Source organism: Eucalyptus grandis, chromosome 8 (genome assembly GCF_016545825.1).
Source record: "Eucalyptus grandis isolate ANBG69807.140 chromosome 8, ASM1654582v1, whole genome shotgun sequence".
NCBI lineage: Eukaryota > Viridiplantae > Streptophyta > Magnoliopsida > Myrtales > Myrtaceae > Eucalyptus > Eucalyptus grandis.
This window is the reverse complement of record NC_052619.1, coordinates 15,599,330-15,623,273: the sequence shown is the minus strand read 5'-3', so window position 1 is coordinate 15,623,273 and position 23,944 is coordinate 15,599,330. Positions and strand designations below refer to the sequence as shown.

Sequence of the window (23,944 nt, the reverse complement as noted above, 5' to 3'; positions counted from 1 at the left end):
AGTTTCCATGTCTTCAATTACTGTCTGGATCGGTGTTTTTTTTTGTCCCCAGAATCAATACATTCTAGTCCTTCGAAAAAGAAGCGCCTTTTTATTTATTCAAATGATGGGTCAAGTTTCTTTCTGCTGCAGCGAACTGCAGATGAAGTGGTGGATGATTAGTTGTAGTCTCGATCTCCCATCATGTTGCCTTGCGTTAGTCATTAGTTTCCCCAATGTTCTTGCCTGATTGGATCGGAAGTACTCGGGTTCGAGGCGTTGAGTCGAAGACGGGTCTGTTTCACGTCATTGAGTGATGATCTGACGACTGTAGTTTTGAGATTTCATGGATATGTTGGGTGCTGCATACCGAACGGCTTCATCGAAGATTTACTGAACCGCAAAACCGGTTCGTGTTTGCCGCTCCATCTATGTCTAACCCGATGCACATTCCACTGATAAACTATCATAGCTAAACCTCATGGTTTAAGGTTGAGGAAGCTGAAGATAGACCAACATTAGACGTTAGGTTCCCGTCTCCTTAAGGAGTCTAGAGGTAACTCGGATGCGACCCCTCCGGAACAACAGATGTTGTTCAAATCAGGTTGTGCGTGAACACTTTGTGGTCGTCCGCATCAGATTCGACCACCCGGAATCCTCTCCTGTGTTGGGAAAGTTTTAGTTTTTAGCTTAAAGAATGTCTAGGAAAACTACGATTCTTACTCTTCAAAATGCCAGATTCTCTATTGATCCGGGAGGGGGACCCACCGAGATCGCGGCGCGGGTGCTGGTTGGCTGTCGGGACGAGAGGGCTCCACATGACGGGCAGAGAGAGATGGACAGCCTCTACGACGGCAATAATTTCGACAGCGGTCGGATGCTGTTTCTGATCGTGCTTCTGATCATCCATCGACGCGCTTGTAGGTGGTTTTCTTGATTTAGTCAGACAAACGGGGTAGATGCAATAATCGAGCGTATCTCGTGAGTGGATCGGTGGGTGGTTCTTGTCTCTTTGCGATGAACGAATGGTATTGGCCGCAGCACTCGTGCGGAATGAGCATTAGTGGGTCGAACACGTCTACCGACGAACCATATTGTGTACGGCGTTTTCGCAATGAATGGTTCCGTAATTCGTGAGAGGAATTGCACGCCAAACAGAATTCCCAAGATAGATTTCAGTTTGCAGGAAGGCGGCCGACGGGCCGGCGGGTGATTGCTCGCCTCCATTCCGTTTGACTTATCGTGAGATTGCGAGATTTATATGGGATCATTGTTTTTTTTTTTTTTTTTAATTTTTTAATTTTTTTGTTGGAGGAATCCGGCCACGACAAACCGCGTCGTAAACCCCATGCGACACTTAAGAGGAGTGACCCACCACCCCTAAAGCCACACTTAATACACCTACGCCTCTCATTGGTTTTGACCCTTCACCTTTAGCCGGGACAGTGGCCTTATTCAATGGAGCCACCGCGGCCGGTGGTTATATGGGATCGTTGCTAATTATTCAAAAATCTTAAATTATTAGATGGAGGCGTGATTTCATATTTAATTACTTTAATAAGACTGTAACTTCAAGCACGTATTATGAAATACAAATGGCACGGCCCGTCACATCGCCGCCAGAGGATGCTGTCTAGCACCCCGTGTTGTCGACGCATTGTGTAAGTTGTGAGCATGGTGCGTTGAGTGGGGGCAATGCGGGGCCTCATGAAAATTTGAAAGATAATAGAGTGCGCATATTCTTTCTCGACACAAACATAAGTAATAAATTACCGAAATAATTATGAAAATTCAAAAGTTATAGAGTGTGCATATTCTTTTTCTACACATACATAAGTAATAAATCACCAAAATAATTATTATTATTACGTGAATCATGAGTGATTACTAGAAATACATTTTCAAGAAATATGCATAAGAACGGGGCATGGCGGGGCCCTCCGCGTGCCGCCAATTTCCACAGCGGAGCCCAATTGAATATGCAAGTGGGGGGCGCAATGAACTCTCCAATATTGTATCAAATCAAATCAAAATCTCCCTAACCAAAGAAAAGTCGTACCTTACATTTCAGCCTCGCAAGACCACCGCTTACCTTCCATAGAAAATCCTAAATCCTCTCTCTGTCTCTGTCTCTCTCTCTCTCCCCGCGATCTCCGATCCGATTCCTCCGCCGGAGCGGCGCGCGCACCGTCGCAATGGACGTCATGCGCCACTGCTCCTCCTTCCTCCTCCCGGCCACCTCCACCGCCGCCGACAGCGACGGCGTCGGCGGCACGGCGGCGCCCCCTCCGGCTTACGCGCTCGTCTTGCTCAACCAGCGGCTCCCGCGGTTCGCTCCCCTGCTCTGGCAGCACGGTAAGCTTCTTCGTCGTCGTCCCCGGTGAACTCGTTCCGGTTGTCCCTTTCTTTTTTAATTTACTGTTCGTCCGGATGTCGGTTCGTTTGACTCGGATTCTGCTCGGCGCCGGTTCTTTTCTGCGCGCGTTTGTGCGTTCTGTTCGGAGCAGCGCAGGTACGTATGTGCGCGGACGGGGGCGCGAACCGCGTGTACGACGAAATGCCCGACTTGTTCCCGGACGAGGACGCTTCCGCTATCAGAAACAGGTCGGTAGCTCTGGCTTCCTTTGCGTTCTTTTTTTTTTTTTTAATAGGATTTCTCCCGCTGGTTCGGCTTCCGGTATGCGTCATGTCTGATTAGCGCGCGCTGGCCTTTTGTTTTTGTTTTTTTTTTTTTTTTTTTTTTTTGCTGCGTTTGTAAGAGGCTTCCGCCGGGAAGAAACTTACGCGTTTCCCGTGGACTTCATTTTGGTATACTCGTATTTGCGTTATTTGATATTAGCTTTTGAAGTGAAGTAGGTGGTCATGCGATTGCGTAACTGCATAACTGGAATGATTGCGGTTGTTATTGTGTTATCTCTCTAACCGTTCGCTGAAACTTGAGAGCCTGTTATTAATTTCGAACGCCTCTAAATGGGCAGACGTTTTAGTAGGGTAATTGTTGTGGGAAGCCATGGTAGTTGAGATAAGATAGCAGAGAGGATAAATGTGGGTCACTGTTATTCAAAAAGAGCGAAAGGGTTGCACCTATTTCATGACTATCGTCATTGTTTAAGGCTGCTAGAACAAACTGACAACTACATGGATACAGAGGAGTAGAGAAGTTTGCTGCAGAGTGTTCTGTAAATTATATGCTTTATGTGACCACAATTCTCCTCCAGTGTCTGTTCATTCTCAAATGATTTGCATCAATTGTAAGGATTGCGTGTTCCAGTATGAAAGCTCTACTGTTCCCTTGAGGATCCAGAGCAACTTCTCTGAGTGAAGATAATAGTTTGTTAGACCTGTCATTGCCTGCTTTAACTACTGCTACTACGTTTGGGAAATGGTTAGTCTCAAATAGGCTTTGTTGTGTTGAATGAGCAAACTTTTTTTTTTTTTTTTTTTTTTCCTTCTCTCATCTTTAACTCGCCTTCCTTCTTGCAGCATGTATAAATGCATAGTGGACCTGATTTTGTTGCCAAGTTCCTCATGTCTTGTGTAAACACATTGTTCAAACCCATTTTGCTCCAGATGAGCCTACCACTTAGCTTAAATTTGATATCGAACCTGTTCTTATGTATAACCTGCATGAAATGGGCTTTTAGAACATCTTTTTTTTCCTTCTCTTTAATCTGATATTAAATTATATAGAAATGGGCTGTAGTGGTCAGTTATTGGTTGAGGAGTCTTCTTTAATGGTCAATTTTGAGGAGAAACGGATAAAAGTTTAGATTGGAGGAGTGGCAAGTAATTTGTTTTAAAGCGCCAAGTAGATAATATCAAGTCTCTGAATAGTTGATTGCCAAAAGCACTGCTTATGAGAGTGCTTTCCTTCTCTTATTTTTTGTTAGAAACTTCAACCTAAAATGATTAAACCATTAGGTAGAGGAAGACTAAATGTATATAAGGCACATTATAACCACGTATATTAGGTAATGTGGGATTGTGTTTGACACTTCTTAAGTATATCCTCCATAATGGATACTTTGCAATTATGCTTTTTGGTGGTTTTCATTTTGGTCAACTCAGCCTCTGATTTTGAGTATGTAAAATGGACGGTATTAACCATATTCCTAAGTGACAATATTTCACTTGTTGCAGTGCTCAATAGTATTGTTGAACATTTTTCACCATGTCTAGGGTGAAATTTGACCCACAATTTAGGGTTCTCGTTGTCTTCTTTCTTTCCTTCCATATATGGATTGCCACATTAATAGACAGATAAAAATAAAACCATGCGAGTGATAGAATTGCAAGTAGACCCAACCAAAATCTACATAAGCAAGGAAATCCACTGGGTTTAGCTGTGATATGGTACTTGAAATTAGTAGGTATACTCACTGCTGTTTTGCTCAAAAAACTATGTAAAGGGTAACTTAGGTAGTATATTCTGCAAGAAATTACATATCGCTTAGGTTGAATATTTTGATAGCAATTTCTTATCATTTATATGGATATTATGCAGCAATCACTTCTTGTTTTTGCTCCAAGTTGAACATCCATGCTGATGTAGTCACGATCATGAATAGCAAATCAGGTGTCACTGATATGCTATTAGGACCTTGAGACAATGATCAGGACCTGAATGGATACTGATCTGCTATTGGCATATTGTGGACTCTTGACTGGTTGGCCAGTAAATAGCCCAAACTCTTTGCTAAATCCAGTCCCTCAACTTTTCAATTGTGGTTCAATGTGAGACCTTTGTTAAAATCGTGGATGGATAACGCCAAATTGGACACTAACATCGGTAAATAGCCGCTAATTAGCATTAGCGTCTGATGTGATTTCTTGAAATGATGCCATGTGAATAGAGACGTATTGGATGGTCTAAATCATCCAAGTTAGCATTTTCTTTCTCACCTCATCACCCAATACCTAAATGGATATGGTATAATTTTTGCGTAGTAAGCAATCCACATCAGCAATTGAGTTTTAAATTTGTTAAGCAAACGAGTCATGTGAGCAAAATCACATGATGTGGTGATTTATTCAACAAAGGCCTCACACTGAGCTAATTGATTGAAAAAGAACAAGAATTCAGGTATTTGTGGTGTCATTGACCCCAAAAAAACATCAACAATCTGGTTTAAATGAGGTAGGGCCTAGGTTATCTGTTAAACGAGAGAAGCTTGATTGAATATGTTGCAAGATGCCTATTACTTCAGGCCAATGAATTTCTGTCGTGAAAGTGAAACACAGTATAAGTCATTGCATGTCCATCAACTAATTACTCCATTGTCAAGGCTTAGTAAAGTGAGTGGAACTTTTTGGATTTGTCTTATTAAAAAATAGAACTTGGGTTTCTAATTCATGCTTCTCTGCTAGGTGGACCTTTCATGATGCTTAATTAGTGCTATTCTATGTTTCTCTTGATTGTCTTCCATAGATCCTTTTGCTCATGATAGGAGTGATTTGTTTGTCGTGTTTACTTTGGACTATAAAAGGCATGTGCAAGTTTCCCTGAGAGGAGGACATATTTACTAGTTATACCATCTGCAATTGCCTAAATCTCGAGAGCTTTATTACCAACCATAACCTCAAGTTCTTCAAGCCAACCATATACTTCATTAGACTAGGTAAATAAGTAGTGGTCCTGCTTAGAGATCTGTTGATTTATCATACTTGCTAGAGGCTTTCCAAGCGAAAATTGTTCAGTTCCATTTATCTCTATAATTAGACAAAATAGGCTGGCATTCTTCCTCTTAGAAATTATTACTCTCTGACTTAGCTGAAATGCCATGCAACAATCGATATTAGAGCTTTGGAGTTTTTAATGCTGGATGTGATGCCCCTAGTAGTTGACTAGTATTAGAATTCAAAACTATCCATGATTGAAGTATTTATGCTATTTTATCTCCCGGGTTCAGTATGTACTGCAGATCAGTCTACGGCAGTCATTTCCAGTTAAGAATAGCTTTGTCTTGTAAAGCAGATAAACTAGGACTAACTCTTATAATTCTTCCAGGTACAAACCTGAAGCCATAAGAGGAGATATGGATTCGATTCGGCCAGAAGTAATGGATTTTTACAGAACGCTGGTAAGGAACCTTTTCTGCTGAAGTACATATTGATTGTTTGTGATTTCCCTACAACAGGGAAAAATGCTAGAAGTCGTAAATCTTATGTATGAATCACAATAGGTCCTAAACCTTGTCAATTGATGCAATCAAGTCTTAAATATTTATTGAATGGTGCAATCAACTCCTCATGCATATATGTAAAACTGCAGCTTTAGGTCTCCCGGTAGGCAACTTATGAGTGTCATGTTAGCCAATTTCTTAAATTGTTCATTGAATTGACTTGACTGCATTTTGGAAAAATATTATGATTTGATTTCACCAATTTTGAAAGGTTAAAGACTCAATTGTGCTCCGTTAAAACTTTAAATAATTTTCCCTGCCCTTCTTCCAAAACTATAGAACCAAGGGATCTTCTTCTGCTTACTAATTTTCCCATTTTTCTGTTCCGACCCACTGAAGATAACTTTAGTAAGAATTTTCATGTTACTTACAAGTCCCAGTATCTATGTGTTCACCAAAATCCTCAAACGCGTTGTGCTTCGTTTGGTAAGCTGGTGTTATTAAACCTCTACTTGTGTCATTGCTAACGAGGTATCATGCTCGAGATATTGACTTTTGTGCTCTTGAACAGGGAACAAAAATTTTAGATGAATCTCATGATCAAGACACTACCGATCTTCACAAGTGTGTGTCATACATCCGTGATTCTACACCTGAGCTAAATAATTCTAATGTTAGTGAATTGCTATTAGCTGTTCTTTTTGTTATTATTACTTAATGTTGGCTTTTTCTCAAACACCTACTTTTCTGCAAATTAGAGATTTCATCCTTACTGATAATTTATGTTTTTGACATATTGGAAGCTTTGTATTCTTGTTGCTGGAGCACTTGGTGGACGATTTGACCATGAGATTGGAAACATTAATGTGCTATGTCGTTTCTCAGACACGCGAATTATCCTTATTTCGGATGATTGCCTAATACAATTGCTTCCGAGGACTCACCGTCATGAGATTCATATTTTATCATCTGTTGAGGGTCCACATTGTGGACTCATTCCTATCGGGATGCCTTCCAAAAGTACTACAACAACAGGTCTCAAGTGGGATCTCGGTAGGTTTTATTTCAACTTTTGAGCTTGTGTCATTGTGTCCTTGTCATGGTTTGTGTGGTGTAGACAAAATTGATGAACGTTTAGTGCCCATCGATATAAACAGTATTATTCTTTGGCAGCATGATATAATCGGTTGCCAGGATTCAGCTAGTTCTCTTTCGTCTAAATTAGTACCATTGTTTGTTCTCTCATTCTGAAAATCTAATGAATCAAGACTGTCTATCGCAGCTGACACTGAGATGAAGTTTGGTGGCTTAATAAGCACATCCAACATTGCCAAAGAGGAGACAGTTACCGTTCGTTCTGATTCAGATCTTCTTTGGACAATATCCATTAAAAAGCCTGGATTTGCCTCTCAGCATGAGGTGCACAAGAAATCTATCTAGCATTCAGATTCACGCACTTGGTGAAATCATGGCGGGTTTTATTTGGTCTATAGCATAGCAAGATTGAACTTCTCATCTTCTCGTCTGAAGTTTGATTTAGTTCGATGTATATTGTAAAATTCACATGCTCCCTTGTGAATTCAAATAAGATGAGGCAGTTTATTTATTTGGACTCTGTATTTGTTGTATGATAAATGTCAACTTAGCAGGTACTGGTTTTGCGCTGAGCAGTCGACTCCTTTATGATATGTTGCCGGAGCTTGCAGTAAGTACATTCGAACTCCTCTATAAAGGGTAAAATTATGCAGATCTGCGTAAGTAGCAACAAGAGTATGCAACGGAACTGCTCTCTCGAGTAGAGAAGATGGAGCACAGAAGCGATGCCAGAGCTATGCCCTAGTCGCCGACCTTTCTCTTGAAAGAAGTGAGATGCGGCATGTTCGAGTCCCCCTTCCTTCCTAGTGATATCATACATTCTGATGGATTGGATGACTCGATCATCTCCAAAAACTTGAATCGTGCTGACGTCCAGCAAAAAGCATTGTGATCCCATCGTCTTTCACTTCTCCATCAACCCCTCCTCTTTTCTTCCGTCATCATCTCGACATTCTTCTTGCATGTCACTTGGTTTCTCTTATGTTTCGGATCCCAATCTTGTCCGGTCGTCCCGGCTTCAAGTGCACATCGACTCATGTACAGTCATTCAATTCCAATGGAGGCCTCATGAAGGTACGAGACCTGACAACATCAACCAGAAGCGACCGCTGGCGTGGGGTGTTCTTAAGGCGAACACCAATGGCTCTGCTGGGCAGGACATCGGTAGAGCATGAGCACGTGGCGTGATTAGGAATGGTGATTACTATTGGGTTGTCAAGCATTCAAGATAATTTTGGCATAAGGCGTAGGTTGATCGACTAGTAAACGACATGAAATGCAACGATTCGTTGAACTCAAGCACGATCGCCCGTGCACTGATCAGATAAAATAAGAGACCTGTCTAAAGTACATGTACAGTCTCCAGACCTTACTCCTCCGACAATTGAACTAATACTACCTAAACTTATATTATCTTGTTTTTGTTAAATCAATCATATATATTGCAATGGAAACGACATCCCTGCTCTATTTGCTGATGGCTGATTCGACATTGAAGAGCAATTAAAAGAAGAAAAGAATGGCGGAAAATACTATTTTGAAGACAAAAATTCAAGTCATAGCCACTCGATCAAAACAAATCATCAACTAATTGAAGTAAAATATTGCATATTGATCGATTGACTGAATCCAAGAACTATCAACTTTCTTACACAGCCGAAAAGGGGAAGTAAAGGAAAACACTCTGCATGGAGAGACCGTACAAAGAGGCAGCATCAGCCCAGTTACAGAAGCATTACGAGGACAACGACTCTTTCTCTTTCTCCTTCTCCGACCACCTCCACACGAATACCCCTGAACCTTCCGTGACGAGCGACCCGACCTCACGACCGACTTGGAACACGCGGACGCACGCGCCGGTGCCGCAGTCCCACGAGCGGACCGTGCCGTCCCGAGAGCCGGAGAAGAGCACGCCGCTGCCGGAGGGGAGGCCGGCGCCGGTGACGGCGTCCTGGTGGCCGCGGAGCTGGGCCAGCATGCAGAGCTCGCCGCCGCGGGACCACGAGTGCAAGAACCGGGCAGTTCTCGCCGCAAGCACAGTCATTCCCGGAAGCCCATTGATAGCATAGCTTGTCTTCTTTCTACGGCCGTTGCTCCCGGGTCTGACGACGACGATCTTGATCCTGCGCGACGCTGTGGTAGGTGAGAGACCGGCGTCGATGGTGGTCATGAACGTCGGGTCAGCTTTTGCCGCCGGCCCCGTTGCCGCCGTCGTGCATGAAGCGGCAGGGGTCTCTGGAGCGGTACCCGGCGAGCCAGTGGTGGCAGACGCCGGTCTTCTTGGCGGCGGTCGTCGGGGGTCTTGTGCCGCGCGACGGGGGCGAGCGAGCCTGGGGTCTGAGCGACCTGGGCATCACCGCGGGCATTGTTAGACGATGGAAGATCGTAAACGACCTGGGTTGCTTTCAACTCCTTGTTGCTGAGTGAAAGATCAGAGAGAGGCGGTTGGTTTTTTGGTGGGAGAGCGATGCAGCGAGAACTGAGTTTATAGAGAGAGATACGACGACGACGACGACGACGACGACGACGACGACGACGACGAAGATGACGGAGTCGGGACTGATATTCTGGCAACGAAAAGCTTGGGTCCGAGATAGGAAAGTTCGAGGACAGAGACAATTTTGGGTAAGAAGATACGTGACCGTTGTGGCTCTCAAGACAACCTTGCGAAGAGATTAAGGTTGTGAGAGCCTAAATGCCATGATTCGGATGATAATATATGGTCGTTGGCCCTCCGCAACGTTGCGCACGTTCGACTAGAAATACCTTCTTGTAGTGTCGCGTTTTTGCCATGGACGTCCGCTTTAAGATTTCACGCACTCAAACTGCTCCTATTTTTCTTTCAAAATCTCCACCAAAAAGAATATATTATCTTTCAAGATCCTTCTCTCGGTATCAAAGGTGGACTCCAACGATTCAGTGGACCACGGCTCTAGCCCGCTTCCGATAGCCAGTCATTAGGTAGGTCGGATTGAAAATGATCAAGCCTAAATTGATCTATTTAACTGTTTTTACTTATTTCTCTGCAATACAATTTTAGTGATTCATACTTAATCCGATTTGACCCATATTGCTAAAACGTTTATGCATCTAAAATAATTTAGGAAAAATTATACCCAAATTAAATTGAGAGCCCTGAGTGAGCGAGGGTGAGAGAGATCAAAGAGAGGGTCATATAGATGGATTGTGTCTAAGAGCATGAATGATAACCATTATAGCCAAAAATTGAATTTCTAGAAAAGAAATATATATATATATATTTATATTTTTAATTTCTATTCTTTGATGTGTTTCTAAGTAAAAAAAAAGTTTGATAACGACACAACTTTTATTTCTCGAATAGAAATTCATTTGATAACGATACAAAATTTTTCCTTTTCTAGTGGCGACCGGTGGACGGCGATCACCACTTGTAGCGGTGGCTAGGATCGATCGGTGACTCGACGGCGAGGAGTGGCGACAATGGATGGCGAACAAAGGCTAGTGACAATGGATGAGCAACCGACTAATAGCGAGGACAAATAATGAGATGAGTTCTTTTATTTCTCATTTATGTTCTAGAAATAGAAAAGTAAAAAAATTTTACTTCTGATTATTATTCTAAACTAAATTTTTAGAATAAAAATCTATCTCAAAATAGAAAATGAAATAATTTTATCAATAGATTTCTATTCTAAAAATAAATATGAAATAGAAAAATAGTTCTAGAATAAAAATAGAATGATTGTCATGCATGCCCTAAGTAAGTTGTGAACCTATTCAACACCCACATTATGTAATGTTTTACAATTTTAAATTCGTTTATGACTCATTTTTTGAATATAATTGAACTATATAACAACTTAATTCCTCAAATATGGGTTAAGAAATGGACTTGTAATCTATTTTGATAGGGCTACTTCCGGGTGAGTATAAGGAAATATGTGAAGCTGGATTATATTCATATGAACGCGAAAGTCTCATCAGACTGGGTATAAGCTATTAATTAGCAAACAAAGCCCAATTATTTAACTAATTCAAACCACTCCACAACCATACATAATACATGACTTTCCCTAAGCTTTCTTCTCCAAGAATCTCCTGGCGACCTCTCCATTCGCGCCGTGAGGGAAGTACCTGCCGGGGACATGCTCGTTCCCCGTCCCGTACACGACCCTTAGGACCTCCTGCGGCGTCCTCGGATAAGACAGGGACGCCTTGTTCGAGGACAGCACGTTGGTGTCGATTCGCTGCTCGGCGCCGAGCACCGGGGGTACGATGATGCCCTCGTCCTTGATCCCACACATGCCGAGCTTGTTCCTCCGGATGGAGAACAAGTTGGTGAACTCCACCACCGTGACGTCGTACGGCACGACCTTCTCATGGGCCCGCTCGTAGAGTAGCGCCCGAATCACCGCATCTTGACCGGATTCCACTCCCAGGAGCCCGGCCACTAGCTGCAACCACAGGGCAACTCAAACAACCTCTCTCGAAGGGATTGATCGGATACAACGACATCAAAATGAAAATAATAAATTATGACAAGATCTCATACGTCACATGTTGACGTGATATTATAAGTATAAGTGAAAGCGTCGCAATCAAGCTACTCTTTTGAAAATATTTGGAGTAACAAATGAAAAAATGTCAAATCAAAATGAATTTTGAAGAACAAAAACTATAAAAAAAAGTTAAAATTAAGATCCTACTGAGATCAAATGGAAATAAATCATGCACTTACGGCTTTGGTGGTGTAGTTGGAAAGGTTGGGGATGGTACCAACATAACCAGTTAATCCCACGTAGGGGATGAGATACGAAGCCAAGAGATAGTTGACCGACGACAGGTATGGGTCAAACGGAGGCCACAATCTGTGCCCAAGAGCTGAATCCACTATCATGGCAAACTTCTTAGCACTGATGTCTATTAGCGGCCTTTGAATTCCACCTACTGTTGTATAAATTGCCCTGAAATACCCAACGAAAAGATTACACTTAGTAGCTTATCTCTTCCACCTTGAAACCGAATCAGGGCCTAGTTCCTAAAATTAGAAATCGGACCATTGGTCCTAGGATTGAGAATCAGACCTGACTGATGATCTTGTCTAATGAAACTAGTCACTTATTTTTTTTTTTATTTCACTTTAAAAAGTGGCTATAAACAACGAGAGAGAGTGACAAATCTTAAAATATTGAAAAAAGTGGCGATAAGTGAAGAATCATTATGCCACAGCTTATAGTACCACTGGACAAGATAATGTTTAGCTCACATTTTACTAATTATGTAGTTGGTTTGGTCCAGTCACTCTTGAAACCAAGAACCAGACTGCCCGAACACTGGTTCCATTTTTAGGAACAGGGAATCGGATTGATACTCTTGAGAACTAGACCGAATTGCCCAGTTCGGTCCAATCCAAGCGATTTCTGGTTCGAATAGTCCGTTTTGCACATTCCGACCAAACTTAATGAGAGAAAATCTAATGATTCATGCATATGCATCCTAGTTTAGATGACTAAATGACCTGAGATGGCCGACTTCCTCGTAACCAAACTCCTCAATGATCTGCTGCACGAGAGGGTCGAGGTTGGCCTTCTTGCCGCCAATGGGGGGTGGGCCGCCCAGAGCCAGGTAAGGCGCGACGCTGTCGAGCCCTTTGCCAAGCGCGCCGTAGAGGAAGAACTCGGCCTCCAAGAACTCCAAGTTCATCGCGACGTGGATCAGCTCCGCGTCAGTAGCGGGGATAGGCCCGCAGTAAGCATGGCCAGCAGTGACTGAGCCGAGTTTTAGGAAGAAAGGAAGAAGAAAGACGACACAGAAGTACGAGGCTTTCATGTTCTGGTCAAATGATGGACTACTTTCTTGGTAATTGAAAGAAGGAGGTGATGCGCAGGGAGCTGCACGGGACTAGGACGGAAAGTAGGTTTTATAAGTACAAGTTGGTGGTGGGTTGCATGTCTGTGCCGTGATCAATGTTGACTAGCGAACCACTACCCGAAAACATGCTGTCTTAGAGGAATGTTTAACTTGTGAAGAAGTACCAAATATTTACCGAAAAATGGTCTTTCCTCCTTATAAAGATATTAGGGTAGTACAAATAATTACCGAAAAAAATGGTCTTTCCTCCTTATAAAGATATTAGGGTTTCAAGACGTAACTGAGCAATGTCCTTGCTTCCCCATTTCTTTGAAAACGTGGGCGAGTGTCTCGCTGAGGTTTTGCGTAGGAAAAAACTAGTTTCGATGAAGACAACCGACGCTCAGATCCTTAGATAGCTATGCAGTCTTGTCAAGCCGAAATTTCTATGCTACATCACGGAAATTATACACCTTGAAGAAATTAGATTTCGAAGATTAGTATAAGCAATGTGAGACGATGAAGTGGTGGTACAAATTAAAATAAGAAAGCCCTATAGTTGATCTAAGGAAGGAGTGGTTTCCATGGTGCAACTAAACGTACCGAGAATCCAATGAGGTTCGCTCTCGGCCTGTCTACGCCCCACGTTCGCACCAGTAGAGACTAACGACTTCCACCAAGTAAAATGGCCTACTCTCTCTCTCTCTCTCTCTCTTTCGGAGGAAAATATGGACGAGCGTTTGGTAAACGTGGTGATGTATGGCTTGATAATGACAATGCGAATGTTCTGGTGTCAAAAGCAAGCTTTGCCTTCTGAAGTTGCAGAATAATCCCATACTGTTATATGCGAAACGAATATACCGATGTTATCTTTTTGTGACTGTGAAGTGTGTGGCGTAAGAGTTTTTATGATATAGGCTATATAAATTGAGATTGCAATTTACCTTTTTTACAAGGTTGATCTAATAAGGTAGGATATAAAGTTTTTTAGCAATCGAATATAGGCCTACCAGTGCGCCGAGCCGCCGACGGCGATAAGAGCCCCCATTCAAAACTCTATAAATAGGCTAAAGTTCCTCCTCTAACCCTCACTTTCTCGCCGTTCTCGCACACCCATTACCTCACATAAAGAACGTTAGTGAGGGGCAGTCTCATCGAGCCACGGTAGGGCAATATTTGTGAGGGGCAGTCTCATTGAGCCACGATAGGGCAATAGAGGAGAAGATTTTCAGCGTTAAAGCTCGGATTGCTATTGTTCTAAGAATCATGGATTCCAAATCAGGTATGGAAATCTTCGTCTTCTCCTTCAAGACATTCGAGTTTTTAGTTATGTTGATCTTGGGAAGCCGTTTCGATGGTTAAACATTTGGTATCAGAGCCAGCATAACTTAAAACTCGAATAACTTGCCCTATTTTGAAAATTTTAATCCGTTGAAATTTGATTTCGATTATGTATTCGGATTCGTCTTGTCGAGCCAAGCGTTCTGGTGGGTCGGCGGAGGCCAAATCTGCCACCCATGGCCATTTCAGACTTCATTGTCCAAAACAAGCTCGAAACTTTCCATTCTCCACAATCCATTGGGCCCCCAGCTATGGAAATGACCAAGGTATGAAAGATAACAAGCCTGCTCGGGGGCGAAGTAGCCAAAACGCACGCAGACCCACCGCCCCCAAAAGAAAAAAGAAGAAGCACACGACCAGTTGCTGTCGGAGGGAGATTAGAGCAAACGTACCGGAGGCGAATGGCGGGCGCGAGTTGTACAGGATCGCCGCGAAATCGGAAACCGGTCGATACCTAGCGACGCAAATCCCACCCCCAAGATTAGAGACTTGCCTGCGCAAGTGTGCAGGACATTCTCGGGCATGTCACTCAATCGGTCGCCGTCCTTGTCGCCATCACTGTCCCTGTCGCCGTCGCAGTAGCCGTCGTCGTTGCACCTTCAAGCTGACCAAGAAGAGAGGAGACGAGAGAGAATTAGAAGTAGGGTTTGCCGGTTTGGTTAATAGTTCTATTTTATTGGTTCGTTGGTTCAGTTCGATTTGGTTAACCGATAAATTTTTATTTTATTTTTAATGAGAACCGAACCAAATGAAAACTGAACAAAAAAAATCGAATTTTTGGTTTCAATTTTTGGTTCGGTTCCCGACACTCCTATAAATGGGGTTTTTCCTTTTTTTATTTATAAGCTTTTGAATCATGGCCTTCGAATTTTTAATATGTAAGTAACCCCTTGTTATTTCTTGCCGTATTTAGTGACTATTCTCTTTTTTCCTCTAACCATGCAATTTTGATCTCATATTTTATTTCTCTTAAAAAAATTGGATGACTATCATCAAGAAATTGGAACTCTGCATCTAATTTTTGCATCTAATTTTTGAATCAAATGGCTCATCGTCTCATGGGAATTTAAATTGCCAATTGAAGAGATTAATAATTGGACTAATGATTGAAAAAGTCACACGAGTTTATGGTACTCTTTGGGAACTTATCTTATGACTACAAACACATGTTATGAGGTTAGAAAGTTTTGGAGATTAAAGATAGACATCATAATCGAGATATGAGATTTGATGAGATATATAATCGTTGTAATAGATAGTAATCGTAAATCTTGATATATGAAATAACATGATTAAGGGGAAATATGAGGGTGCCCTTTTTTGCCCCCTCATCGTTCTCCATTAATAATTTACAAATTATTTTCATGCATAATTTGGCTCGTAAGTCAACATAGATAATTCCGCATCATCTTACCAATGGAGACTGCATTTAGGCAAGTAACTAAAAGCCAATTATTCACACGTGGCGGAAGATGACCCACTTCAGTTTTTATAGGAAAAAAAAAATGGTCGGAAATATCTTTCCTTTTCAAAATATAAAAACTCAGTAAACTGTTTATATGAGATTTGATTAATTGGCCTACCGAAGACAAAACGACGTCGTCTCTCAACCATCGTCTTCCCATCTAAACCCCGGTTAAACCCTCTCGAATCGCAACCCTAATTCTGCAGTTCGATTCAGAGAGAGAAAGAGAGAGAGAGAGAGAGAGATGGGGAGGTCGAGGAGGAAGTACAAGAAATCGCGGCCGAAGGTCCAGGTCGGCCTCCCGAAGAAGAACCCCCGGGTCGTCAAGGCCGCCTTCAACCTCCCCCCGAAGCTGCGCTCCTTCATCCGCGACTCCGTCTCCGCCGGCGGCGGCGGCGGCGTCGAGTGGGACGACATGGGGAGCGTCCTCCGGAACTACAAGTCCTTCGGCGTCGTCTCCAACCCTAACCTGCTCGGCGTCCGCTCCCGCAACGCCCACACCGTGGAGAGCGGCGCCCTCCAGGTCCCGCCTCCCCGGCCCTCCTCCGACGAGGCCGCCGGAGCCGCCGAAGCCGCCGAGGGCGACCTCATCGACTCGGGCAGCGATCTCGAAGAAGACGGTGAGCGATTCCGTGTTTCCGTTGGCGTTAGCTTCGTTCCGTAATTGCGTTTTGGGCTGGAAATGTGGTCACCGTTGTTGGAGCATGTTGATTTTGTACATGATGGTGTCGCTATTGATTCTGGCTGATTGATTACAAAGAAGCAAGCTTGACTAACTGTAGAAAGGTCGGGACTTGGAAATAGTAGCACAAGCTTTGACACTAACGGGAAATGGTATTTTGACTTATAGAGAATTGAAATTCTAGAATCGTAGTTCTGGAGAATTTCGTGCTGTTACTGTCAATCCATCTAATTATAAACTGCACAGGCTTCTTGAGAGGATTTGCCCGTTAGAGAGACACTCTTGTTTGTTTACTGCAGCCATCCTGTGAGACACCTTTCGTATAACTTCCGGTTTTGAGAGCATTACTGATTACCTTTGAAGGTTGAATATGAGTTGAGTAGATGATGCTGTAACTTGACTAATCCAGCTATGTGAAATTCCAATTTATAATCACTAACTCTGCGCAAGGAGAAGTATGGTTGGATTCGAAGTCATTTGTGCTGAACCTTTTTGGAGCAAACTCCTGGTCTGTGAAGTGTGTGAGTGAGTGAGTGAGAGGATCAAAATCATAAGTAGAGTTGTGCAATTACTGTTCATACATTAATAGAGTACCTTGCAAACTGCAGTTTAAAAAATAGCTAGTGATTTTGATTCACGTGATAGGCAAAGAACAACATATGTTGATGTTTTCCTAAAATTAATTTAGAAAACTTACACTACTAATAATGAATTGGGTTTTTGAAAGATTCTCCTTGAGATTTTGCTAATGTGGTTTTTCTGCCATAACGTAGATTGTTTAAGTATGATCAAATCTGTTGGAAAATATTGGTTTTGTTTGATGAAAAAGATGGGGAGATCTTTGTCATTCGTCATTTCAGTATGTTATTGTGTTTGTAATTATGGTTGTAGATCTATACAGACACTTGCGCTGCCAAGCAATTGGATATTGTATATAGGACTGACAATGAACATGTGCCACATTAAAGTTTTGGCGTTTCAAAAAACTGAACTTCTTGTTCAGTTCTGCCAGTTTAGAATTTTTGCTGAATTTCTATGTCCAACAGATTTGAAATCAGCTCTTGGAAAGAAAAGAAGAGATGGCAAATCTGCACCTCCGCAGCCATTGACTGCCATGCAGCGTGTTCACATTGGGCGGCTGATTGAGAAACACGCAGATAACTATGAGGTATTTCTTGGATCAAGTAATCAGCCACTTGAATCTACTGCTGTTTGTGCAACTCGTGTTGCTCATAATGCTCTTGTTTTTCTCAGGCCATGTTCAGGGATATGAAGTTGAATGCGATGCAGCATTCAGTTGCGACTTTGGAGAAGCTGTGCAAAAGATATCACATGTATAAAGATAAGAATCCTTTACTTTCTCGTTAGAGGTTGGGTTTTGCTATTTAAGACGGTGAAATATCTTGTAATCCATTAACACTCTTCTATGAGTGCATTGTGCTTTCAACAGTGTTTAGATTCGTGGCCGATCCCTGTACTTCCCTCTCTTCCCAATTCCGGGGGAATGGCTTCAAAGTAGGGGCAATGACACTTGCTTTATCTATTTATCGCCCTTAGTTGTCAAACCAAGATATACAAGTCAATGAATTCTATTCTTTTGTTATAAATCTACTACATTTCACATAATCCGGCCTTACTTTTGTCCAGGAAAAAATATATAACATTTAGCATATTGTAATAAATTAAGTAAAGTTGAGTGGAGAGGTAATGAGGGTTTCGAAGTGGTTTTGAACTTTTGATCTTTTTACTAATTGCGCCCTTTCGTTATTCACATTCGTCATTTTCACTCACAATGAAATTGCTGTATGCGTTTTTCTATATGTACTAAAATGAGTTGATTTTGAGCGTAAAGGTCTCTTTCTCCAGGTATACTTTGTACATTGTTCATATTTAATTTTCACCTCTCCTAAAAGTAATATTCGAAAAAAAAAATTAAGAAAAAGGGATTTGAACGATGAAGATGATTCTGTATGGTGGTAGGATAGCTTTGTTGTTCTAGGCAGAACGATTCATATTTTTTCTAATAGAACCATACATTCCTATTCTAATTTTGAACGCAAACAAAAAACTATCGTATAACAAAACTAAGTTGTGCTCCGAGAGTACGTATGAATACTTTCACCTCCAGCCCAATTTGCATTGTCGAGCTAACTGAAAAACCATATCTTGTCTTTCGATTCTATTCTTTAAGGTTGGCAAATATTCTATTTAAGGACTTTCAAGGAGTTTGCCACATTACAATATACATGCTCATCGTAATTTCATCGACCAGAATTTCAGAGTAAAGTTGAGAATCAATTTCTTCATTAAACTCGCGAGGTGCTGGACTTCGCCCGCTGTGCATGGCTAGAGTTCCATGACCAATAATGGAAGACACATGATTGAAAATGTACATGTTTATATGTTCAAAAAGGAATAGAGCAACAAGCCCAAGAACGCAAAGACTTCACAATGAGGGGCGTTCAAGGCGACAAAGTTTTCAGCAGTGCAGCTTTTTATTACATCACAGGACTATAAACAGGACTGTATAATAGCTGACATGCAAGACAGAAATCAATCTCGTTAAAGGGGAAACCGCCTTATTCCGCGCCCATAAACGCTCGGCACTGGGATTCCCAGTGCTTCTTCGCCAGCCGGATCCTTTTGACTATAAACAGGACAGCATAATAGCTGACGCAAGAGAGAAATCAAATCTCGTTAAAAGGGGAAACGCCTTATTCCACGCCCATGAACGCTCGGCACTGGGATTCCCAGTGCTCCTTAGCCTGCCGAACCCTTTCAACTCTCTCCGTTTGAAGCCTCTCCGCCCAATACTCCGGACAACTGTTTGAATTTCATGTCAGTGAGAAACGAGAAAGTTAACGAGAAATTGACTATTCTAAAATGAGCAAGTTTGCACGGTGGTGTATACCTTCTGCTGAGCAATATATTGAGTTCATCCAGATGTACGGCGCCTTCAAATACTCTGGCCTGAAATTGAGCAAAGAAGCGATGAGCTACTAGTCTGGTTATGTACTCCCAAAATTCAAGAAATTGATTCTGTCGTGGACATTATAGAATGCATTGCTAGAATCTATATGGATGGAGTGAAGTCCATTGTTGCAGTTTCGCACAGTCTGCAGTGAATTTACAAGCATCAAATAAGAAATGAGCACACAATCCTTTTTGTATAGCAGAAGCAAGAAATTAGAAACATTTTTGTATGATGAAAAAGCTGAACTTTTAATCACGAGGATTGATGCCAATGAACTAGCATGCTATGATATGCTCTTAGGACCAGTAGAAGCTTTCAATTAGTCAATTTGCATTTGGCATTCTTTTTCAGATGTCTGATGCCGCTAAATGTTGGACAAGAACGAACCATTATCTTACGCGAGTATCTAGAAGTACAAACTCTATTTTCTAGCAAGCTAAATCCAATTACTGAACAAACTGAAGATTATGGAACAAGGAGATACAGATCAATACCTCTCGACATAAAGGACATTTTTCCTTGGGTTCTGCTGCTTTTAGTCCATCAACAATTGTCACAGATGCAGCTGAGCAAGCACACATATAGCAGTATATGTGGCCACAAGCGAGAGAAACTGGATCAAACACTGTGTCCTGTTTTCCAAGAAAGTAGATTATCCATCTGCTACATGTACACTAATTGATATATTCTCTAATTGTTCGGATCAATTCTCGAAACATGATGAAATCTTTTTTATTTTTCTTCCTCAAAATGTTGAAAGACATTGTTTAAATATTTAAAAAGCATGGCTGCCCAACAGTACTAGCCCTTTAAGTTCATACAATGACATAGATTCACTGTGTAAAGTCTATTTATGCATGAAGCTAATATCTGATACAGAAACTCAAGATTCGATTACTTTCTCATACGAAGCATTATTAACACAAAAGCACTTGCAATTTTGGGAACTCACCAAGCATATAGAGCAGGTCAAGTCGATATCTAGCTTGATAGAGTCGAAGAGTTCACAAGAGAGCGATGGTTTGCCATCATTGACAACTAGAGAGCAACCCTCAAAAAGGGCATGGCCCTTCCCAGAGTTTGCCTTCGTTTCCCGTACATTAATGTGGAAGGCGATAAGCTCGCACAACCATGGAGACTGGAGGATCTCCATGTGCATCCTTTGCACTTGTGACTTGAAAGCTTGTCCTTGAGTAGAGAGATGAATCTATAACAATGTCATGGGAAAAGCTTAGCCAGGGAGGAGAAAAAATAGGAAAAGAGATTCCCGGTAAGATGCTTGAAATCTTTTATTAGGGAAACATACAGGAACATGCATGTTTTACAGATGACCCCAAGAGCGATTAAACCTTAAAACTTGATAATAATTATCACCAAAAAGCAATTTTTCTTTATGCGAAGTTATTCAAAGTCAACAAAACTTGAAGTTCGGTGGAGGCCGGTATAGCTGCAATCTCTTAGCTCTAGTGTGAATACTGTAGAACGACCAATACCTTGTCATACTTCTTCAATATCTTCCTAATGGCTATTGCATTTATCAATGCATAAGTAACCAGATCTTTTCCTTCTTGAATTAAAGCAACATGGTTTCCTCGAAGCTTGCCTTTGAACCACATCAAATACTTCTGAAATCCCGAAGCCAGGTGAAGCTCAAGCAACTTCTGCGCCTGCTTGTTAAAACAGCCTAAAACAGCAGACATCTCCTCGAGAAGAGAGGGGAAGAAACTTCCGTCACACACTGCGATAACAATTTCTAGACTGTAAGCAAGGAAAATAAGGCAAACTCATGGATGATCGATGAAGGTAAATGCAGACGGTTAACATAAACCAGGGAATCTCTGGATTCAAATGGAACCGTTTCTAGCCGATGAATAGAGGTGGAACTAAGAAGGCTGTTTTACGCACTGATCCTATCGGGAGATTTTTCTTTTCTCCTTCTTTTTTCAAGTATTTTCACTTCTGGCGAGCTTAAAAGAATTAACAACAGATGGATGGCGACGACCAGTTGCTAATTTAAAGCTGATGACAATTGTAATTTATGAAATCTCCTGGTACCTCAACTCTTTAAGAACGCTCCATAATTTTCTTTTGCTTTTTTTCTTCCGGTCCTTTTACCATTTCGATCCTATCAATCACCACCTGAACTTGAACTTAACAGTGCAGGGACCTCCGCTTCAACAACAATCCAATCTAATAACCCTTCAGTCATTTCACTTCATCCCCATTTCACTCTTGTTTTACTTATTAAGATTAAAACACGACATATATAAAGTCTCTGAAAAAAATCGTAAATTTACGATCGTCTCATCAGCAAGCGGGGCAGATCTTCCGAGTACCCCCGTTACCCGCAGAACCGTCATCAGTACACAAGCAAGAGTGCAGTCTCGATCAGCATTAACACGAATGAAATTTTCTTGTAATTCATCAAGTCAACTAAGAGCGCTTCCCACAGCGTTTTGCTTAAATCGAAGCTAAAGCCCATTAAAAACCAGCAAAACAGTTCAAAGAAGCAATGAAAAGCATAAACTATTCACGGTGTCAACTGGCTCCTCCACTTGAAAATGATATCATCCTGCACAGTTGTCACCATCATGATGGATGTGCAAGCCGTCTCCAAATTAAAAAAACCAAAAATAATTCATGCCACCACCTCCATCAGAACACAAAATTACCCAGAGAGCTTTTTTACCGATTAGCATTGCGGACGTACCGCAGAAAACACGAAAACAAAACGAATGAAAGGAAGGTTGGATTAGAGAGAAACGAACCCGAACAGTGAGCAGGGCAAGTGCGGGGATTGTCGACGGCTTGAAGGGCCTTCTGGGAATGAAGCGAGTCTCTTCGCCTGCATCTCTTCAAGATCTTCTTGAGCTTCTTGAACCCAAGACCGGGAAGCTTCTTCCCTTCTTGCCCTTGCATGTACTCCTGGTATTTCTTGCAGAACTTCATCCTCTCTCTCTCTCTCTCTCTCTATCTATCTGCGTTTTGGGTAGTCAAATCGATCCTTGTTTTCTGCAAACGACGCGAGATTTTCGTATGACGAGGCGGAGTTTTGCTGCGGGGAGGGTTTCTGCGGAAGAGACGAGACGAGACGGGACGAGATATATACGAAGGAGGGAATGGGCCAGCTTTTGTTGGTGTCGACGCTGACCTGCACTTCTTGATATCTACGTTCGCTATCCTTATATTTAATGCGAATAATTTAATGTATTGAATAATGAAAAATAATTAACTTATTTAATCAATCTCTTTATTCGATTAGATAATTGAACTAGTAGCTCGAAAATGACGACATTCCGAAAAGGTCAATTCCTGGGAAATTTTTAATGAATTTCGCAAGTGGTGCAGCTAAAATGCACCTTCTTTTAACTTCTTGTTTTTGCCATATTTTGCTGAAAAGAATTGGATCTGAGAACCTGCTCATTAGTGAGCGACAAATCCAGGATTAGAAAACAGACTAAACATTCAACAAATCCGGAAATAATTAATTTCCATCCCCTTCTTTTTCCTCTCTCTTCTATTAATTTGCATATAAATCGAAAAAAAATTATTTACGGATGTATAATGATGAAAAGTAAAAGGAGAAAAAAAGAGGGTGTGGAGGACAGATCGACAAGACAATCCTTTAATCACGTCAGTTTGACATTTTCTAGTGGGAAAACATGGGAGTCCGATAAAATCTGTTTCGGTTCGTGGGAAAAGCAGACGGTACCGGGGGGCTTCGGCTAGAGGGACAAAAGCCCGCCACGTGGAAAGCTGCTTGGCGGAGGGCCCGCCACGTCAGATCTGATCCCGATCCGGGTTAGCTGTAGGCGGGTCCCGCGGGACTAGGCGATAACCACGAGCCGACGAGCCTTGAGGGCCAAGCGTAAAGCGCGGAAAGTCTCGAGAGTGACCCCGGACTTGCTCGAAATCACGATCGGACCGCGACGGCTCTAGTAGAAAACGGCGGCGGCGCGCGAGGGGTGGCGTGGTAAATTCGCGGGGGCGCGTTGGGCTGTCGTTCACGTAAAAACCACCCGCGACCTTTTTCTCCGGTTTCTCACATGGAAAAGTGCGGGTTGTTGGCCCCCCAAAAAGAGAAAGGAAAAAGGGAGGGGGTTTCATTCTATGTAGCACCGACACGCGACACGACACGAGCGCCCGACACGACACGATACGTCGACACGTCATTTCTAAAAATAGAGAATTCCGACACGTCACGACATTGTATATTAAATAAATATTTTTATTTTTAATTAATTTGATTCAAATTCATAAATAAATAATTAATTAACAAAAGAGCCTATAATAAATTTGCACTAATAATATTAACAAATCAATTCATTTGAAATTCAAAAGATATATTTATAGTTAATGAGGAACATTTTTTTAATTTTAACAAAAGTTATCGATGAAACTAATTATTAATAAGAAATTAGAATCAATTTATTTAAATAAATTTATAAATTTCT

At 41.8% G+C, this 23,944-nt stretch overlaps 4 protein-coding genes across 6 annotated transcripts; 2 read left to right on the top strand and 2 right to left on the bottom strand.

The window, feature by feature from the left end:
• Positions 1-2,072: 2,072 nt before the first annotated feature.
• LOC104456787 (thiamine pyrophosphokinase 1) lies at positions 2,073-7,720 on the top strand. 3 transcript variants are annotated; one of them, XM_010071643.3, is made up of 6 exons: positions 2,073-2,334; positions 2,487-2,583; positions 5,987-6,059; positions 6,673-6,774; positions 6,905-7,154; positions 7,384-7,720. In XM_010071643.3, the coding sequence occupies exons 1-6, from the start codon at positions 2,175-2,177 to the stop codon at positions 7,539-7,541; spliced, it is 840 nt and encodes a 279-aa protein (XP_010069945.2). In that variant the 5' UTR covers positions 2,073-2,174; the 3' UTR covers positions 7,542-7,720. The 3 variants fall into 3 exon arrangements, with proteins under 3 accessions (XP_010069945.2, XP_018716804.2, XP_039154816.1); XM_039298882.1 differs by having other exon boundaries at positions 2,261-2,334; positions 2,492-2,583; XM_018861259.2 differs by lacking the exon at positions 6,673-6,774.
• A 3,421-nt stretch (positions 7,721-11,141) lies between these two features.
• On the bottom strand, positions 11,142-13,140 carry LOC104456786 (desiccation-related protein PCC13-62-like). The gene is made up of 3 exons (XM_039301133.1): positions 12,697-13,140; positions 11,917-12,142; positions 11,142-11,632 (listed from the first exon to the last, which is right to left on the bottom strand). Exons 1-3 carry the CDS (start codon positions 13,005-13,007, stop codon positions 11,252-11,254), a joined length of 918 nt encoding a protein of 305 aa, XP_039157067.1. The 5' UTR covers positions 13,008-13,140; the 3' UTR covers positions 11,142-11,251.
• Positions 13,141-16,014: 2,874 nt separating this feature from the next.
• LOC104456785 (nucleolar protein 16) lies at positions 16,015-18,123 on the top strand. The gene is made up of 3 exons (XM_010071641.3): positions 16,015-16,454; positions 17,563-17,684; positions 17,771-18,123. The coding sequence occupies exons 1-3, from the start codon at positions 16,079-16,081 to the stop codon at positions 17,882-17,884; spliced, it is 612 nt and encodes a 203-aa protein (XP_010069943.2). The 5' UTR covers positions 16,015-16,078; the 3' UTR covers positions 17,885-18,123.
• Positions 18,124-18,894: 771 nt separating this feature from the next.
• LOC104456784 (probable E3 ubiquitin-protein ligase BAH1-like 2) lies at positions 18,895-22,647 on the bottom strand. The gene is made up of 6 exons (XM_010071640.3): positions 22,259-22,647; positions 20,984-21,228; positions 20,443-20,697; positions 19,985-20,122; positions 19,428-19,486; positions 18,895-19,339 (listed from the first exon to the last, which is right to left on the bottom strand). The coding sequence occupies exons 1-6, from the start codon at positions 22,437-22,439 to the stop codon at positions 19,231-19,233; spliced, it is 987 nt and encodes a 328-aa protein (XP_010069942.2). The 5' UTR covers positions 22,440-22,647; the 3' UTR covers positions 18,895-19,230.
• Positions 22,648-23,944: the final 1,297 nt, after the last annotated feature.

Excerpts from the sequence above, each read along its gene's own strand:
- LOC104456784 (XM_010071640.3), bottom strand. The coding sequence starts at position 22,439 with ATGAAGTTCTGCAAGAAATACCAGGAGTACATGCAAGGGCAAGAAGGG. Across the intron at positions 20,698-20,983 it reads TATTGAAGAAGTATGACAAG|ATTCATCTCTCTACTCAAGG; the intron begins GTATTGGTCGTT and ends ACATTGTTATAG. Across the intron at positions 19,340-19,427 it reads AATATATTGCTCAGCAGAAG|TTGTCCGGAGTATTGGGCGG; the intron begins GTATACACCACC and ends AAATTCAAACAG.
- LOC104456787 (XM_010071643.3), top strand. The coding sequence starts at position 2,175 with ATGGACGTCATGCGCCACTGCTCCTCCTTCCTCCTCCCGGCCACCTCC. Across the intron at positions 2,335-2,486 it reads TCCCCTGCTCTGGCAGCACG|CGCAGGTACGTATGTGCGCG; the intron begins GTAAGCTTCTTC and ends TGTTCGGAGCAG. Across the intron at positions 6,775-6,904 it reads CTGAGCTAAATAATTCTAAT|CTTTGTATTCTTGTTGCTGG; the intron begins GTTAGTGAATTG and ends ACATATTGGAAG.
- LOC104456786 (XM_039301133.1), bottom strand. The coding sequence starts at position 13,007 with ATGAAAGCCTCGTACTTCTGTGTCGTCTTTCTTCTTCCTTTCTTCCTA. Across the intron at positions 12,143-12,696 it reads GAGGAAGTCGGCCATCTCAG|GGCAATTTATACAACAGTAG; the intron begins GTCATTTAGTCA and ends TGGGTATTTCAG. Across the intron at positions 11,633-11,916 it reads CCAACTACACCACCAAAGCC|CTAGTGGCCGGGCTCCTGGG; the intron begins GTAAGTGCATGA and ends CTGTGGTTGCAG.
- LOC104456785 (XM_010071641.3), top strand. The coding sequence starts at position 16,079 with ATGGGGAGGTCGAGGAGGAAGTACAAGAAATCGCGGCCGAAGGTCCAG. Across the intron at positions 16,455-17,562 it reads CAGCGATCTCGAAGAAGACG|ATTTGAAATCAGCTCTTGGA; the intron begins GTGAGCGATTCC and ends TATGTCCAACAG. Across the intron at positions 17,685-17,770 it reads AACACGCAGATAACTATGAG|GCCATGTTCAGGGATATGAA; the intron begins GTATTTCTTGGA and ends TGTTTTTCTCAG.